At 44.6% G+C, this 17,859-nt stretch overlaps 1 protein-coding gene across 5 annotated transcripts in view; it reads right to left on the bottom strand.

Moving 5' to 3' along the window:
- HMGXB3 (HMG-box containing 3) overlaps positions 1-17,859 on the bottom strand; it is a 37,119-nt gene that overhangs the window by 3,576 nt on the left and 15,684 nt on the right. For 4 of the 5 annotated variants that reach the window (XM_045027414.1, XM_045027413.1, XM_045027416.1 and 1 more), the window contains 14 exons: positions 17,551-17,649; positions 16,378-16,509; positions 14,619-15,040; positions 14,167-14,342; positions 13,638-13,735; positions 12,929-13,027; positions 11,671-11,820; positions 8,791-9,092; positions 7,427-7,554; positions 6,693-6,824; positions 4,874-5,058; positions 3,079-3,298; positions 697-830; positions 115-231 (listed from right to left, as the gene is read on the bottom strand). In XM_045027414.1, coding sequence (XP_044883349.1) covers positions 115-231; positions 697-830; positions 3,079-3,298; positions 4,874-5,058; positions 6,693-6,824; positions 7,427-7,554; positions 8,791-9,092; positions 11,671-11,820; positions 12,929-13,027; positions 13,638-13,735; positions 14,167-14,342; positions 14,619-15,040; positions 16,378-16,509; positions 17,551-17,649 — 2,394 coding nt within the window. The remainder of the gene's footprint in view (positions 1-114; positions 232-696; positions 831-3,078; positions 3,299-4,873; positions 5,059-6,692; positions 6,825-7,426; positions 7,555-8,790; positions 9,093-11,670; positions 11,821-12,928; positions 13,028-13,637; positions 13,736-14,166; positions 14,343-14,618; positions 15,041-16,377; positions 16,510-17,550; positions 17,650-17,859) is intronic. The other variant, XM_045027415.1, reaches the window with a different exon arrangement.

Raw genomic sequence — 17,859 nt, 5'->3', positions numbered from 1 at the left:
GAGAGAAAAAAAACCAAGACACATTTTGTGGTAGGTCATGTGTCAGTCAAGTTATTGTCTAAGCATCTGTCAATCACACCTTATAGCCACAATGCAGTTTCTAGCCTGCCTTACCTGATGTGGACACACTTTGTAGATTTTGCCTCCTGTGTGGTGGACTGGGGCTTGTTTAGCATCTGCCCCATTCTGTACAAAGTCATAGAGAGCCAGGAGGGAGTAACAGAGCTGGTCCTAAGAACAGAGAGACACCAAGAGAAAAGCCCATATTTAAATTAAGAATCAAATCCTGGGGCTCTCCAAAGAAGGTCATGGCTGTAAGTGAAATATCACACAAATTGTATTTAAACACATGGTAACCAACAGCCTTTTAATTCCTTGCTCAGTACCATGAGGATGACAAGCAACCCCAAGATGCGAAGCCCACGACAGAGTAATTATAGGTTTCCATTTTCCAACCCACCAGGGTTGAATTTTTTTCCCCACGTGTCAGTTACCCTGCAATCTGCAGGGTCTCATCCTTTCTAATCACCTCTCTCCTTCCTAAATACAATGGAGTGAAAAGTTACTTCTCATATATTGTCATTCTGAATAACCACCACCTCCTCTTTTCTTACATGAAGGCATGAGAATGGTTCCCCTTCCAAAACTAGAAGTGGTGGGGGCACGGTGGGGGGGGACAGGGAATAGGCCTGTTACCTTCGTGTCTGCTGCCCCCCAGGGGATGCTGCACTGTGTCAAGAAATACTGCAGCTCTTCCTCACTATAAGAGTTGATCTGCTCCAGTTTGCAGGATTCTTCCTGAAGCAGCCTCACCAAAGCACTCCCACTACCTGCAGAAGCAGAAAGCAGTCTCAACACCCACCCTCAGAAGGGAAAGGACACCATGTAGTTTCTCCAGAAGTCGGTGGATGGTAGCCAAGAAACACAAGGGAAGTCAGCAAGGCTACAGTGAAAAGGCGGAATATGTGGAAAGTCCCAGAACCAAAGGCAAAGCCCAGCCTGTTACTGAACTATTGAGTCAGCAGATGTTTACTTTTCTAATGAGGTTTTCTGGGTTCTGACAGAATCATGACATTCAACACGCACCAATTCTAGGAGTCAGCAGGACCAAGTCACCAAAGGAGCGCTCACAGTCTCTCCAAACATTCTCAAGTAATTTGTTGGGATTAAAGTGTTAAGTGGGCATCAAGACAAGCTTGGAGACCAGTCTGCTGCATTCCCACTGCACTGCAAGTCCCTTTCTTTTAAGAGCCGGCTCAGCAGCTCCAGGCCTACCCCTTCATTTGCGTCTCCACAACTCTTTTTCCACACAGGCCTGCCTGCATGCTGTTCCTCCAGTGCGCAGTGCTGGCTCCCAGCTGCAGCCCCTCTCCTAGGCCAGCCAGCCACTTCCAAGGGTTGATGCGCCTGTTTCTCCACCAGCTTTCCTGCTCCAGTTCCCTCCCCCAAAATTGGCCCACTGTCCACCTTCTGCTTCAGGAGGGCCGCATGCTACCATCAACTCTGCCCTGCGCCTTTTCCCTGGAATTCAAACTCAGTTCAGGAATGAAGAGGTTAACTTTTTTTTTTTTTTAATTCACTCCCCCTTAGAAGTTAACAAGCCCTGGGAGTCAGTTCTCTCCAATGCAAGATAAAGTTTCAGTGTCTCCACTAACCAGTTGTAATGAAAGAGCTGGTCATGGTGAATCCAACTCTGATGCAAGTTATTCACTCATGGCTCACTATTCTATATGATTAGAACACAAGATGTCCTGACCCAGCATATTAAAGGCATTAACCAGAAATAAATGTAGTGTGATAGACCCAGGCCAGTTGGGTACAGCAGAATAGCTGAAGGCAGATATACTGGCCACTGGATTAACAGTTTTCTGTTCCCTGACTGACCAGAGCAGGGGCTGCTCCAGGCTAATGAGAACACCTGACTCTAATTAAGCTGCAAAGAGTCAGGTGAGGCCATTCAGTTAATGTGACCACCTGACTCTAATTAAGGCCCTGCTGAAATTATAAAAGGGCTCACTCCAGTCAGGCAGGGGAGTCGGGGAGCCAGAGGAGAGGAAGTGCGGCTGAAGGGCTGGTTACTGAAGACACCCTCAAACCATCGTTAAGGGAGCCCTAAGGTAAGGATGAAGAAGGGAGAAGCAGGAGAGCTGTGGGGAAGTGGCCCAGGGAAATGTAGCAACTCTGGCAGTGAAAGGTTGGCTGCCAACAACTGCTACCATTAGGGTCCCTGGGCTGGAACCCAGAGTAGAGGGCGGGCCCGGGTTCCCCCCAACCCACCACTACAGGAACAGCTCCTGGAAGGGGAAGTCAGGTCCCTGTCAGGACAGGAGGCTGAACAGAAACTGTGGGAGTTCTCTCACCAACCTCCTTGCAGCCTATGATGAAAAGGGCTCAGTAGACTGTAACCCTGGCCCTAGAGAGAGAAGGGCTACGTGGAAGGTCACAGTGAGCCACTGAGGCTAGCATAAACCGCCTAGAAGCGCAGGACCCACAGGAGCAAGGTCAGAGCTCTGCCACAGTAGGTTGTGGTATCGGAGCTGTATTATGCCCATCATCTGGTCCTTTCTTCCTTTTACTCCCCATACAAACCTAAGACACTCCCCTCTGGTGTCTCAGCAGCAGCACAAAACAGATACTGTGTGCAGCTACAGAATACAAGTTTTCACAAAACAGAATGAAGAGTATTCTAACAGTTTCAGCACGTGCTGAGTGACTAATCTCCATGTAACATTCTGAACACGCATTCTATTTATAGACTTTGATGTACTTTATTTGGAGCAATGGGAAATTTCCCTGTATCTTTTCTCCAGCAGATCACAGCTAAGCATTCAGACTCCCCTGGGTAGACCAAGTCCCCCATTTGGAATTCATAATTAGAAATACCAAAATTTGACCTACACATCCCCCTATGGCTTTGGTGGATCTAAAGACTCCACCAGGAAGTGCCAAGCACTTCTCTTTAGAGCATCATGTAACAAAACTCTCAGTTCTTAACTGCAGATAGGTCACCTACAAGTATCCACCAGCAGTACCACCCCTAGCCAAAGCAGCCCTAGGGGCTCTATGGCAGTGAGTTACCTGGCACCGGATGTGCATCTAGGTTCTTGTCCTTCTCGGTGTTGACAACCACAGCTCCTCTCATCAGTGGTGGGAAAAAGGGGGCAACAATAGAGGCATCAAACTTGGTGATCGGGATGCTAGATGGGAACGCCACCTGCTCTATCACTTCTGTCTCCATCGTGGACCAGAAATCTTCCACATTTACCTCGCTGGATGACAAGAACTCTGGCCAGGTAAACTAACAGAGGTGAGAGAACAAACATCATATATTCAACAGCACACATGCTTCATTTCTAAACAGCTCTGTATCCGCTTGTGACTTGAAACAGAAGCATAAGGCTAACACGCACACTGTCCAGGGTAGGAAGAGGAGCCAGGGATATCCTTATTGCAGTGGTCCCCAATGCGGTGCCCGCGGGCACCCACGTCCTGGCCCCCGGGAGAGCACCCGCTGAAATAACGCCGAATTTCAGCGACGTTTCGGCGGGGACGCCTCTCGATGACGTCTTTTGTCGACGGCAAGCGGCGTCATCAAGAGGCGTCGCTGCCAAAATGCCGCCGAAATTCGGCGGCATTTCGGCGGGTGCTCCACCGCCACAGTGGTCCTTCGTCTGGCGCCCGCCAGACGAAAAGGTTGGGGACCACAGCCTTACTGTATATGAGGTTGGAGTCCACAGGACTTTTCTGCCTACAAGGATTCAGACCAATCTACTTTAACTAGAAACAGGGTTTACTACATAGCACTATTCGCTTCCCTGTGTGTTAGGAAAACACCCCATGACACCTCAGAGAAACTGCTATTAACAAAATCAGAAGGATGCTTCTAAGTCAATACATAAAAGGATGGTGATCTGAGAGTTCCACTCAGCTCTCTTACACCAGAATCCTGTTGGATCAATGGTGTGAAACAGTAGGACACACCCTATTTTTCCAAACTTCTTATCTAAAAATCTGTCTCCCGCAAGAGAGGACAACATGTGGACGGCATTGGGTCAGGCTGCATGCTCCTGTTAGACATCAGCAGAAAACATTAGACAAAGTCCTTGAGTGTAATGACTATGAATTACTAAGATTAGACTGAGCAAACGTCTTCTTGAGACTTTACCTGGGGGTCTGCCCCTTTATGGCCAAGAGACCTGGGGTTAGCCAGCCCTTTTTAATTAGCCCTACCTTGCCACACCTGTGCTGGGTGTAGGACTTTAAAAGGGAGGAAGCCCAGCAGTTAGGGGCTGGCTGTGGAGGAGAGCAGTTGAACTGAGTTGTGGCTAGAGAGCAAGCCACAGGAGTGGAGCTAGGTTCTGTGGTGGGTCCCCTGGAACAAAGGGCTGGGCTCCAGCAGGCTGTCCTGGGGCCAGTATTCCATAAGGGGAACCAGGAGCTGATGATGAGAAGCTAAAGCCCAGAGAGGGGTGAAAGATATTTAGCAGTGTTTTATTCTGGAGCTCTGGGATATGCTCCTCTGCGAAAGAAGAGTGCAATTCTCATTGGATTTGGAAGGACTTTGCTGCTGGCCCAAAGGGACTATGAAGAGGCCAGCTGGGAGAAACCAGCCTGGGGCCTGTGTTACAGCTGGACTTAGATACCCCAGAAGGGGAGGGAATGTTTATATGACCTAAGGGCTAGCCCACGGAAGACACCATTTGAGGCAACCAACAGGAGGCAATCAAAGGGAAGGCCCAGCAATTCTGCACCCAGCCACAAGGAGGCACTAACTGGTGAGTCACTTCTGCACATGTGGGGCTTGCTCGGGGGTGCGACTGTAGAACAGAAACATGCTTTGTCACAAATGCTCCCTCCAGCTTTTGTCTAATACCTCAATGTTCTTTAGTGCCAGGACGTTTTCTGCATTCCTCTGGGCTATCTCAATCTTGGGTGCAATGCCACAGACTCCACAGATCATATCATTGTAGTCCCGGACAGTGAGGCACTCAAAGGCCCAATAGCCACTGCACAGCAGCTCCTGGAGCTGACTCAGCTCCTCGGGACTCAGGGTTTTCTCTGGGAAGAAAAGAGCAGGTTACTTTTGAGGTCATTTGCACTGTTTACTCAAACTGCATTCACACTGCTTTCACTTCCTAAAGCCAATGGAGACAGAGCACACTATTCACCAACAAAAAACATTTCATTACTCCGAGAAAGCACACTCCATAGACTTATCTCCCTGAAATGTTTGGGGAGAATTGATCATAAAGGTACTGTTTGAAATGGCTCTTTCCTAGTCCAAAGTCCCTCCGCAGCCAGCTGAAAAGCTTTTCTAAGCAACAGGCCATGTCTGGATCTAACATAAGTACTTTCAAAGGCGAGCTCTCCGAACAGTTGGACAAGAAAAAATCTATAGTAGTTCTTGGAAGCAATTTTACTTCAGGGTGTCAGTGTCTTTCCCCTTGGGAATCTCAATTGCTGAGATCACTGATAAGGAAAAAGCCTCACAGAGGCAGCTAGACAGTTCCAGAAGAGAGATGCATATAATGTTTCTGGATTCCTCAGAGAGCAGAGTATGACCATAAAACCCCCACTTAATAAGAACAAGCATCAATAACTCACGAAGACTGGCAGTGACATGTTGCAGACACATAGTCTAATCCATTTTAAAGTGAAACATCCCCCAGGAAGGATTTTTAGATAAACAAGGTTTTAAGTTAACTCAAGTAACCCCTAACCAAAGCACTTCAAGAAGCAAAGAGCAATGTGTTCCGTTGCTTGGAAAGGAGGAAGTTAATAGCTATATGGGCCATTTTCTATCAAAGGCTGAATGACTAAAGGTTCAGAAAGAATATAACATTAACACAAACACCGGTGTCATCGGTAGGCCTATGGTTAAGGATGGCTCGGATCTCACTTCCTGAAGGCTATTCCCTGGTGCCATATCACTTTCCCAAAATCACCTGGACACTTCCAGCCACAACTCCATCTGCTCAGTGTGTGACATTCCATAGCTCCAATCACCCACCCCCCCAGGCATCAATGATCGCTCTCCCTTCCAGCCTAACCTAGGACCCTAGCTGCCTTCTCAGCCTGAACTCACCACACTGGGAAGTGTCCAGGCCAGCTGCCTGGTTTACCTGATTGAACAAAGAACTCAGGTCTTATTTTCCTCCTCCTATTTCATCCCCTGCTGTTCTTGGCATTCCAAACAGATTAGCTGCCAGAGTAAGCCCACCCCTTTTGCCTGCAAACTGCCACTGAAAGGAGTAGCCCTTCCTTTCTGCAGAGAAGACATTAAGGATGCCCAGGCAGGATGCTATATGCTGGGAAGATGGGGATGGAGCCAGTAAAGTTCAGGTGAAAGATTGAGAGGGAGACACAGTTTTGCCCCTTTCACAGAAGATGGCAGCCACCAAACAATACATTTGGCTCATTGCTAACTAGAGCCATTTCTATTGGTCTGGATACAGAGAATTCAGTATCTTTTTAAACACACAGTAGAAACCTCTCTCAAAACCAAAATCCTACCCAGCTCAACAGAAATATATTAATCCTCAGAAGGGCTGAGTTTTATAATCCAATAGTCACTTACGACTTTGACTAAAATTAAACCCAAACACCTCTCCACACAATTCTCAGAGGAGAGAGAGAGAGGTCAGCAAATTCAGAATAGTCAGTTTCGAGAAAGGACCAGGGGAGCACCTTACCCGTCTGTTCCTGCACAGATTCCAGGATGCTGCCAACTGCCACTTTGGGATCCTCTCCAAGTTTAATATGGTTTCGGAAAGTGAACAGAAGGTCCAGGCTCACTAACAACTTGTTACCCACGTTGAACAGGCCTGCAGTTTAACAAACAATACAGCAGTTACCAGAGAAGATTTAGAATTCCACAGACACCGAACATAAAACACACTTGTTTACTGCTAAAAGAGTCATGCTGAGTTTGGTTTAGAAGGTCAAATACATTATGTCTAGAAAGGCCTTCTGGGGTGTATATTCCCTCTCCTTGTGCTACAGCAGGATTGGCTCCCTTTCGAGTCTTGCCTTTAATTGTAACAGCACCCGGCCCTGCACTGCTTTACAAAACCTACAATGATCCCAGCTTCAATTCCCTAGCCAACAAGGGCTGGGAAGCCCATGGAATTTCAGAATTTTTCAGCTGAGCCTGAGCACTCATGGTCTGCAACACAGAAAGAATGATTTACTATTTTTGCACGTACACAGACGAGTGGGGTGTGCTCTTGGTCACTATAGTGACTAACATATACCTCAGTAAGGAAGAGCAGCAGCTCACTTCTCAATCCAAAAATTCAAGTCTGGTAGGGTGGAGAGAAGAGATCTTTTTTGTACAAGGAGGACTCTTCTGTCAGTCCAGAAGCCCTAGATTTCTGCATATTGGTCTCTATAGATTAGCCTACTGATACCTTGGTTTTTTTCCTACCTGTGTATATATCCGTGAAGCTATGCAGGGCCAGGCACTGCAGATTCAAACACACTTTGACCTGAGCAGTAACCACCTGTAAACGGTTAGCAGTCAGCAACCAGCACTCCTGTGGACCAGCGAGAGAGCTGTAACATACAAGCAGGGGGAAAAAAACAAAACACTATTATCCCACTAGCGAGCAACCATACCAGCCACTAGTTGAGGAGATGGGAAGGCAATTGATTGCCAAGATTCTTTCCAAAACCATCAGTCTGAGTTCTAAAGACAGACAGAATCAAATCTAGGCTAAACTTTGAGAATCTATGCATGACCCACAACTAACAGGATCCACACAGCAAGCACTCTGACCAGCAACAAAATGAGAACAGGGAGAACATGTAGTATTACAGCACTTCTATAATCCTGCAGCTTTACACTATTGCATCTTTCACATCTGCCTCACTGTGCACTTCACAAAGCATCAGGAATGGAGAAATAAAATGGGATTAGCAACCAGAAGCCAATGTCAAATAAGATTTAAATCTAGATTGAACGCTCACTCAACCCACTGAACTCGCCTGTTGTAGGAAAGCAAACCTCAAGGGTGTGAAACTTTAATCTGAACCTGGAGAAACCCAGAGACAGCTCATACCCAATCTCCTAAAATCTCAAAGTACAAAAAGGGCCATAGGGACAAGTAATTCAATGGAAGAAGAGAGTTTAAGGTTGTGGTCATGCATCGTATATTAAACTTCAAGCATTCATTTGAAAGCTAACGAGCAAAAGAGTGCAAGAGCTGTGACAGGATGAGCATCACTGTTGCTGCACTTCAAAAGAATCTGGAGTTAATCTCAGATGGTAGCTGCACAAGGATTAATACTTGTCAGCTTTCATGCCTGGACACAGGTTGACACGATGGCGTGAGCATTCAGGACTGAAGTGTTCTGAGTAACAGAAATCCTGCAGGTCAGGCAGAGCTATGAGACGATATAGAACTGGAGTAAGCAGATGGTACTACAGGATCAGGACTGAGGTGCACGGATAGAAAATTTACACACTGCCTGCTTCTGGGTAGTATTTGCAAGTCCTTCACTTTCAGAAGAAGTGCATTCAACACCATCACCCACCCCAGATGCAGAAAGGGCCTAGTACATATTACAATAAGTCTACTCCCAAACTCACATAAGCATAGATGTGAGAGTAAGGGCTGATCTTGGGAGCTAAGGGAAACGTGCACTTCTTACAGAGATGCAGGTTACGTGGTGTTTGCAATGGCTTTCATATGGAGAGGATAAAGCAGTGTTTTCCTCAAAGACATCTTTAATACAGAACACCAGAATAAGGGTGAATGAGAGAGTCACAAATCTAAAACAGAATCTTACTTCTGTCCCCCTTTGAACAAAGGGCTGTTACAGAGGAGGCACTGCGTAGATGGAGACTCATAATAGTTTGACCAGGAGGTCTGCTCGATGGTGACCGTCTCCTCACTCACGTTGGACAGGATCAGCCGTGAGCTGTTGAGTTCGTGGATGAGTGTGAAGACCTCTGCCAGTTCCGACTCATTCTCTGGGATTTGCATTACCTTGCGCAGCAGCTGCAGTGTTGATTGGCGCTGGATCTCTTTCTGAGACTGTGTTAAGGGTTCACTGGTGTTCAACACATCAGGAAGACCAGAGCTGACCTCCTAGAAAGAGAGCCAAAATGTCACTTGGATTTTGTCAGACAAATATGGAGTAAAAAGCTGATTATGAAGCCTCAACACTCCTGAGAGGTAAATAACTATTCTACTCATTTTGCTGATAAGTAAGCATATACAGAGCTATTAATAATCTGTCCTCGGTCAGAACAGCATAGTACAGAATCCAGAAATGCTGACTCCAGTCCCCTGCTCTGCTAGACAGTGCATTGTCTCCGCAGCTCATAGCTTTAAGGGTTGGGTTATTTATTTTTATTTCAGTAGAACTGCTTTATAAAAATAAGTAGAATGCAGGAGTGAGTAAACCTCGCCTACCATCGTTTACCAGCTCCTGCATGAGCGACAACTCTTTGCAGGCCGTCAGAAAATTTGGTGATGAAGTGTTATCATATAGACTGGATAATGGAGAGCGTGGGGTGAACACAGCAAAGGTATCTACACTAACATTTCTGCAAACTATTTACTTAATTGCAGGCAACTGCATAAATTCTCCTCCCCTATAACACAGGGTCAGACACAATGCATGGTCCATAGAAGATAAAAATCCACAAAGGAGGTGATTAGCAACTGTATGTTAAGAGAAAACAAAGTGTCCAGCACTGAATGCACTGTGATTTTTAAAAAAAAAAAGTGATGATGGTGCAGTCTATGGAAATACAAGTGACTAGAAGTTCAAGGAACTAAGGAAAAGAAGAATCAAAACACTAGGGGGCTCAACAGGACAGAAAGAACATTACATCCTCTAATCTACTTAATCAGTAAAACAAACCATCCTGTCAATGCTTCAGCTTGTGTTTCTGTCTAGCCTAGTGATAAGATAAATGGCCTGTCAAGAAAAGGGTAGACAGCATTAATCCCAGAACAAACAAAAACAAAAACCACCATATTACAGGAATGTTAAGGCTGTGACCAAAACAAAAAAGTTAAAAAAAACAAGAAGGAGAAAAACAAACCAGAGTCTCTCTCAAAAATGCCAACCCATCTTAGTTCATTAAGGAAGCAGTTAAAGGAAACATTATGTTCTTTAAGTATCTGGCTATGTGAGAGTTTCACATGGGGTTATTTGAGGGGTTTTTTTTTTCAGAAGGGAGGGGTAGCTTTCACACAGTATGCAGAACAATTTTGTCCTTCAGCCGTATTTTACTCTGAAGTAAACAAGTTTACTGTACAGACTGGCATACAGCTAGCTTACCTAGCAGGCTCGGTCAGCATGTAAGAACAGGGCAAACTCTTACATGCAAAATTGTTTTGGATAAAACCAAAAACACAAATGAACTTCAAAACTAAATTTATAAAATCCAGAGGCAGCTATTTGCTCACAGTGGCAAAAACAAGCAGCTTAAGAAACCAGAGTTCATTATTAGCATTTTTAGATATAAAAGTAGCCAAAGCAATTTTTTTTTTAATTTGAATAAAGACAAAATCCTAGCTGAGACTTTATCTGCCAACAATTCAGGTGCAGCATAAATTTGAGTTACAAGCTCTTGCAAACATGACATTGTAGTACACAACGGACAGACTGAACTGACATTTGCCACCGCAGCTCAGTCACAAAGGCAGCATCAGATTACAAAATGGGACCAAGTGGTACCTCACCTCCTTCAGACGGCACAAATCAGACAAGGATGATGCTGCTCACTAGTCTTAGGAGCAGATGAATATGGGGCAAAACCTCCATGAGGCATTTTTTTAATTGCTGAGTGCCCCCAGTGGTAAGATTGAGTTCAATTAGTCTGTAGTACTTATTCTCAGGGAAAACTACCATTCACAGCTGTGGGCAGTGAATAGCCCCAAAAAGAGGTCACTACACATCTACGGTGGGTTGACAATTTTCCAGCAGATCATTTTTCAGTCACCAGATGCTGTTACATCAAAATCTAAATGTTTACTTAAGAATGTCAATTTTGATAAATTTTTCATTTTTACAAAAGCAGTTTAATAGGGTAGAAAAGTTCTAGACTTTCTTGGAATTAATGTTTTTACTTTGAAGTGAATAGTCCTTTAGAAGCAAAGAAAATTTTTGAAGTCAAAATCAGAACCAAAACTTGCTATCAACCTGAAACTAAATTTTTTCAACAACTTCATTTTTGTGAAAAATTTTAAATTTTGGTTTTGTTCTAATTCAGAGCAAACACAAATTTCAAACTGTCAATTTCCCACAGAATGGAAATTCTGAGCTTCAACCAGCTCTATATACAACCCAGAAAGCCAACAGACTACAGCAAGGTATAACAACACTAGCCAGTGGCTGGAAGCTGAAGGTAGACAAATTTGGACTAGAAATGAGGTAATTTAAAAAAAAAAAAGTGAGGGTAATTAACTACTGGAACAATTTACCAAAGTTTGTGGTGGATTCTCCATCACTTGCAACTTTCAAAATCAAGATGGGATGCTTTTTTTTAATAAGTATGCTCTAGGAATTATTCAGGGGAATTCTATGGCCTGTGTTACTCAGGAAGTCAGACTAGATAATCACAATGGTTTCTTTTGGCTTTGAAATCTATGAATTCAAAGACCAAACACAGTTAACTCAATAGTTCAGCAAGCGAGAAAGAACATAACTCACCAGGGATTTCACAGTTTTCTCAGCTCTATCTTTGGCGAGGTTGTAGCCACAGCTGGGACAGATCCGTGGCTTGTGTCTATTTGTGTATACATAGCTACAGGAGGGGTTTTTACACTTCCCTCTGCCACGTGATGTTGCCAATCCCAAATCCTGGAAAGAGACAGGCAAAACTTTATTCTATCTTACTTTCATATGCCAACAAGTTCAAGACAACAGAAGTCTGCTAGAATAGCACATGCTGTCCCCCAAGGTCTAACACTTAGTTTCAGGGGATAAACCACAGGCACGGCCACTTACTTTGAGGACCAGTTCAATTAATCTGTATGCTTTAAGTCTAGTTCCAAATACCACAGATACTCGGCAGAGGAAACAAATTCTGCAATAATAGGATATTTGACCCTCCTGAATTAATTGTAAAGAAATTACAATTGCTTAAGGGCACCAAGAAAAATCCAGTTTTTAAGGGGTTAGTAGCAAATATGATTTCAACGCAACACTAAACTTTCTAATTCAATGCAGCTGTTGTAAATCAGCAGTGAAATACCTAAAGCATGCGTTTTCACTCACATGAGGAGCCAGGATATTTCCGTGCAAGCCTGAAAGTTGCAGGAGTAGAGCCATTCTAGAGAGAGAAGCCTAAGTGAAGAAGCCAATCATAAGGATTGTGCGACTCAGAGTACTTGTAATACCACACAGAACCGTTCAACTTTGTCACTGGCTCAAACCCAGCCCAGGTCAGTCGTGACCTGAAATCACTACCTGCTGAAGCCAGCACAACAGTTCATGGAAAAAATGAGCTGGATCTGACCTCTCAGGCCAGGCCCTGTTAGAGAGGTGTCACTTCACAAAAAACACCACTGCAACAGGTGTTTCTTATGGCAGTCTCAAGAGAACAAATATTTCATCAGCATGGAAACTGTGGCCTACATTCTTCCCACTAATGATGGCTCCTCCAGGATAGAGTTGAGATATTAGTACTGCCATGCAGGAGCCTGAGATGTTTTGTGCTGTTAATGCAGCACATTACATGGACAATACTTGCATTTAAAAATTAAAAGCGCCAAATCCTAAGCTGTGCCTTTGGAGAAGACTGCAGAGCCAGAAGAGGTTGCTTGAGTACACACAACAGCCTTGTCAAGTTTAGAATTATCAGGTCCAAAGCACTAACCATGAAGAGGAAAGCACATTGCCTTTCAAGAATATTGCCACGGCTCAATGATGCCCCACATCAGGAATCAAATGACCAAAAGACCCTTACCAAAGTTACGGTGCAGCTGTACTTATAGGAGGGAAATACATCTGGTTTGACCTCCACTACCTTCACCTGAGATGCCCTGCCGGTTGGGCTGCTGTGGAGCTGTAGATTGAAACCAGTTGAAGAGGGGGAGGGTGGGTGGAAAAGCATATAAATCAAACATTTGAGAGACCTGGCACTGATTACAGCTCACAAGCAGGAACTATTAATGGCTTTAGAAGACCTGTGAACACCTTTAAGTAACAAAGGATTTTAGTACTCCTCCCCCCCCCCATTAAAGGGTTAAAATTCAGCCTTATTCCAACAGCTCTGCCTTCTTAACCAGTCAGTCTCACAGCACACATGCAGGAATAATACTTAGTACTTCTATCACACACCACATCTTCAAAGCGAATCCCCAAAACACCCCTTTGAGATAACTAAGGAGGTGTTATCAAAGAAGCAAATGGAAGGACTAGTCCAAGGCCACAGGGCACCAGACCCAGGATTAGATCTCAGCATTTCTTGGCGCCAAAGTCCTGTGCTCCAACCACTAGCCTATGCTGCCTCAAATCTCACATACTAAGTAACAGACACAAATCCCATCAAGGGGTTACCAGATTTATGCTCAGTTTCTACACATTTGGGTCAGAAGAGTGAAATCCTACCCTGAACCTAGCAGAGAAATCCAAGTGCAAGAGAACGTGCATTTGGAAAAGCACGAATCACTCACCTTTCGCTCACTAATGCTAGATGTCTGTAGGACAGACTGACCCAATTGCTTCAGCGTACTGGGCTTCAGGCCCGAGGTTCTCACAGGGGAATGCTTATCTTGAAGAAGGAAAGAAAACAGCAGGTTAAGTGTGTGAAATCTGCTTTTTGTTTTACTTTGACACCTTTGGCAAATGCAGCCATGGGACACAGTGGAGCTGCTGTCCTCTGAACCTGAACTGATCAAATCAGGCTTTGTAAATCCCATTTGTTCAGCTGAGGGGTCAGGTGAAGTAGCCCTTTGCTGTCGAAAGCTAACTTTGTAAAGAGTCCACTGGTGACTACAACAGACCCACTAAACTCTAAACCACCTGTAATCCAAACAAGTACTTCTAAAAGGTCTTTGTAGGGCACTAACACTGTAACATCAAGCCAGCAAGTCACTCCAAATGTAGCGTTCCACAACATGCCATGTGCTAATTGCCTCCTTCTCCCCATGCTTAAGGAGCTTCTGCTGTCTAAGCCTATTGTGGATGGCTTCTTGCTTTTACCGTTACTTGGAAAGCCCTGTCGGCTGCTGAGCTGCTCTGTGCGGGCTTCCCTCCCCAAGCTAGCAGGGGCAGGTAGGATTGCTCTCATGGGTCTCGCAGCAGCCAGTAGAGAGGGCTTGGGTTTTGGTTTGCTCTTCAGTTCTTGTCCTTTGGGTGCAGGAGCAAGAGCATCAATTCTGAAAGACAAGAAGTGCAGCTGTAGCAAAAGTTCACTACGCCAGTGAAGCACAGTCATATACCATGGCAGACGGTAGAATGGAAGAGACCAAAATGAATAGCTACGATGTTTTTGGAGGACAAATCTCTGACCTTGGACTTATCCTGATTCACTTGTTACCTAAATGAGCCATCCAAGAAGCTCAGATGCCAGTACTGATCCGTACCATGAACACTGCCACACATAAGTGATGGCTCAGTGTGACATCTCTATGAATCACTCAAAACTGACTTACCCCATTGGCTTTTTTACAGTGGCAGTAGGACTGGCAAGTGGACTTGTCATCTCAGCAGATGGCTGTGACCCTATCCCTATGCTGTCTTTCTCGGGCTGCTCTAAGGAGTTGCCCTGTACATCGCTATCTTTAGCCAGCATCACTGCTGCTGCATTCCCTCTGTCCTGGGCTTGCACATTGTTTGCAAGGATGTGAGCCTCAGAGATGATCACTTCTTCCCATTCAGTGTCCTGTATCTGCTCCTGAATAGGCACCGCATTCAGTAGCTGGCTGACTGCTTCAGAACTTTCCAGAGTAGACTTGGTGGCATCCTCCTGAGCAGCTGCCTTCTCTGTGGCTACTAGCTGCTGGCTTCTTTTAGCCCCTGGTGCTTTGAGGGGGATACCTGAACTCTGCTCAGTTTTGCCTTTTGGTTGCTTTTCCTAGAAAGAGAACAAGAAGATCATAACATCCCAGATGTTTCAGAGCTTCAGACTTTCACATCCAAAACGTATTCATATCTTGGCTGATTTGGTGATGGCTACTTAACATTGGCTAGAGGAGCAGCAAGGCAAGGGTCTGAGCAGTACACGTGTATATAAAGCCAGAACAAACATTAACCCCTCATACACGGAGATCCTTGCTAACATTACATAAAAAGTGTTCTATCCCGTCATGCCTTTTTCACAAACACTTGTCACTGCATAACATGAGGCCATGTCTACACTACAGGTGCGACAGCAGCAGTGCCGCTGTAGCGCCATAGAGTAGACACATGCTATGGCAAAAGAGGGGGTTTTCCAGCCCATGTGGGTAATCCACCCTCCTGAGCAGCAGTAGGTAGGTCAATGGAAGAATTATTTTGCCAACCTAGCCACATCTTTCCTGGAGGTTAGGTTGGCTTAATAATAGCACTCAGGTGTGATCTTTTTTTTCCACAGCTAGGTTGTTCTAAATTTTAAGCATCGACCAGGCTTTAGTCATTTTTTTCAACCCACTCAGGACATCAGCATTACTATCAAAATAGACACCTGAGAACTCATTCATCCATTGCTTTCTCTAAATATGATGCCCTCTCTTTTACAGTGGCAGCTCCCTAGAGCTGCCTTTTCCACCACACGCAATCTAGGAGCTAAGCATACTAAGTGAGCAGCCAGGTCTGTTACCCACAGGACCTTGCTGACCCAGACTGTAGTGGGGAAGAGGGTGGTGATTCTGGAATTCTTGTGGCTTGGTGCCCAAGTGATCCAACTGTCCTCTGTATTTTGAAGTCTGTTTGTTTCCCTTTGAGATCATGGTAAAATGGCTGTAGTGAAATCTTACCCTGCTAAAATGGCTCCATACCAGACAAGACAATGCTTATGAGACAAGTAGTTGAACTGAGTCCCTAAGCTCATTTGATGCTGTAAGCAGGTTTGGTGGGCACCTTTCAAATACTGGCATCATGTGGCAGTCAGAAAGCAAGAAAGGAAGAGTGTCCTGTCTAAGGGTCAGGGCTTCACAAGGTTGTCCCTTTTATTCATGATTACTACATGAGTGGCATCCTCAGCACAGAGACAAGAAATCCAGAAAAGAGCTCTGTGACAGAAAACAAGTCTAACCATCTCACTGGTGACTTGCTCTAGCAGAGACACTGGCAGAAAAGGACAGAGATTCACTTCCCCAGGTCTCTGACTTGCCCAGCACACAGACTTTGGGGTTTCACAGGTATTTACGCAAGTGTCACTTTCCAGCTCAGACTCAGTCATTGGAAATAAAAGAAAGTTATGTGGAAAGGTACCTTTGGGATCCATTTCCCTCCCAGGAAGTTCCCGCACTTTGGGCACTTTGGTGGTTTGTGTCTGGTGACATAAGTAAAAGAACAACCAGGATTGGTGCAGTTTCCATGGCCCCTGCGGGTGTAAGTGGTTGTCTGAAACAAAAGGGTTGCCAACAATTTCTTTGCAGAATTAGGTACATAAAGCCACATCACAATCATCATTCTCTACCAGTAAGCACTCAAACATTAACTCCATAACCACCACAATCCTCCATAAGCCAAGTAATACTACACATTTTACAGATGACAAACTGATGCACACAAAGGGCAAATATTTTGCCTGTAAAAGGTCAGTGAAAGTCAGGGTTATATAGTCTGAACCTAGAGGTTCAGAAGTCTAGGTCCCTTTACTGATCACTAAGTATTATCAAGGCCCATATTTTCTGCGGCTGTGCAATTTGGCACAAGATATAACCCTTGCTGCAGGAGCTACACTTGCATTTTTAAAAATTATCTCAATTCTTTATGAAAGTGAAGAAACATGAACCAAGCGTAAGCTGATTCATTGCCATACCTCTCTGTAAATAGCTAAGAGACGTGAACTACTCTATTCATCACTGTGAGTGCTAACTAATATCTGAAGGTGACTCTTAAATTGTGAAATATCTCATGGATGATGATTTTAACAAAAAACTGAACTGCCTTCCATTTCTCCTTAGGTACCAAAAGCCTCAATTGTGTCTCGGTACAATTACCAGCTCCTCCATCTTCCTCAGTCCATCTATACAGTATAGTCCTGCGGCATTACAAAAAAAACGTTAAGACAGCCTAAAATAATCAAAGTAAGCAGCACAGAAGGTCGTTGTATTGACTGCATTATTTGTTTCCATATTCATTATAAAACTCCATTTTTTTTTTAAAGTTTATCTGAAGCTTTTGCACTAGAGTATACAGGAACTAATATGAGAGAGGAAGTGATAGCCATCTGGTCAGAGTAAAGGAGCAGAACATGATAAAACATCGTCAAGCTATGTCCAGGCTAGGAGTTGGAAGGTGTCAATATATGTACCAATATATGTTAACAGCCTAATGTAAACAAGTCAGTGTGCCTTGTCTACCTTGGGGTACTAACACGTTCCATATACTATTGTAGATAAGCCCTAAGAGAAACATACAAGCTCCTCCTTTACTCACCAGTTTGATTGATGTTGGGTTCTCCACAACAGAGTGAGCTGGGAGAGGTAGCATAATAAACTGTGTGGTGGGCATGGAGGAGCTGCTCTCATCTGTGTCCTAAAAATAAAAAGAGGAAGAGAAAAAGATACACAACAGACAGGGGGACGCATCTAGCTAGCTGTGTTCTGACCTTTTATTGAGGGTCTCTTTAACATCAGATTTAAGAGCATATCATACAGTAGAGCAGTGAGGCACCGGCAGTACAACTAACAGGATTTCAGGAGTGAAGGCCTAGTAGGAGTGCTCTGCAGATTGGATTATCTGATT

This window comes from Mauremys mutica, chromosome 8 (assembly GCF_020497125.1).
Source record: "Mauremys mutica isolate MM-2020 ecotype Southern chromosome 8, ASM2049712v1, whole genome shotgun sequence".
NCBI lineage: Eukaryota > Metazoa > Chordata > Testudines > Geoemydidae > Mauremys > Mauremys mutica.
Note: the sequence above shows the minus strand (reverse complement) of the source record. Positions and strands in the feature narration are given on the sequence as shown.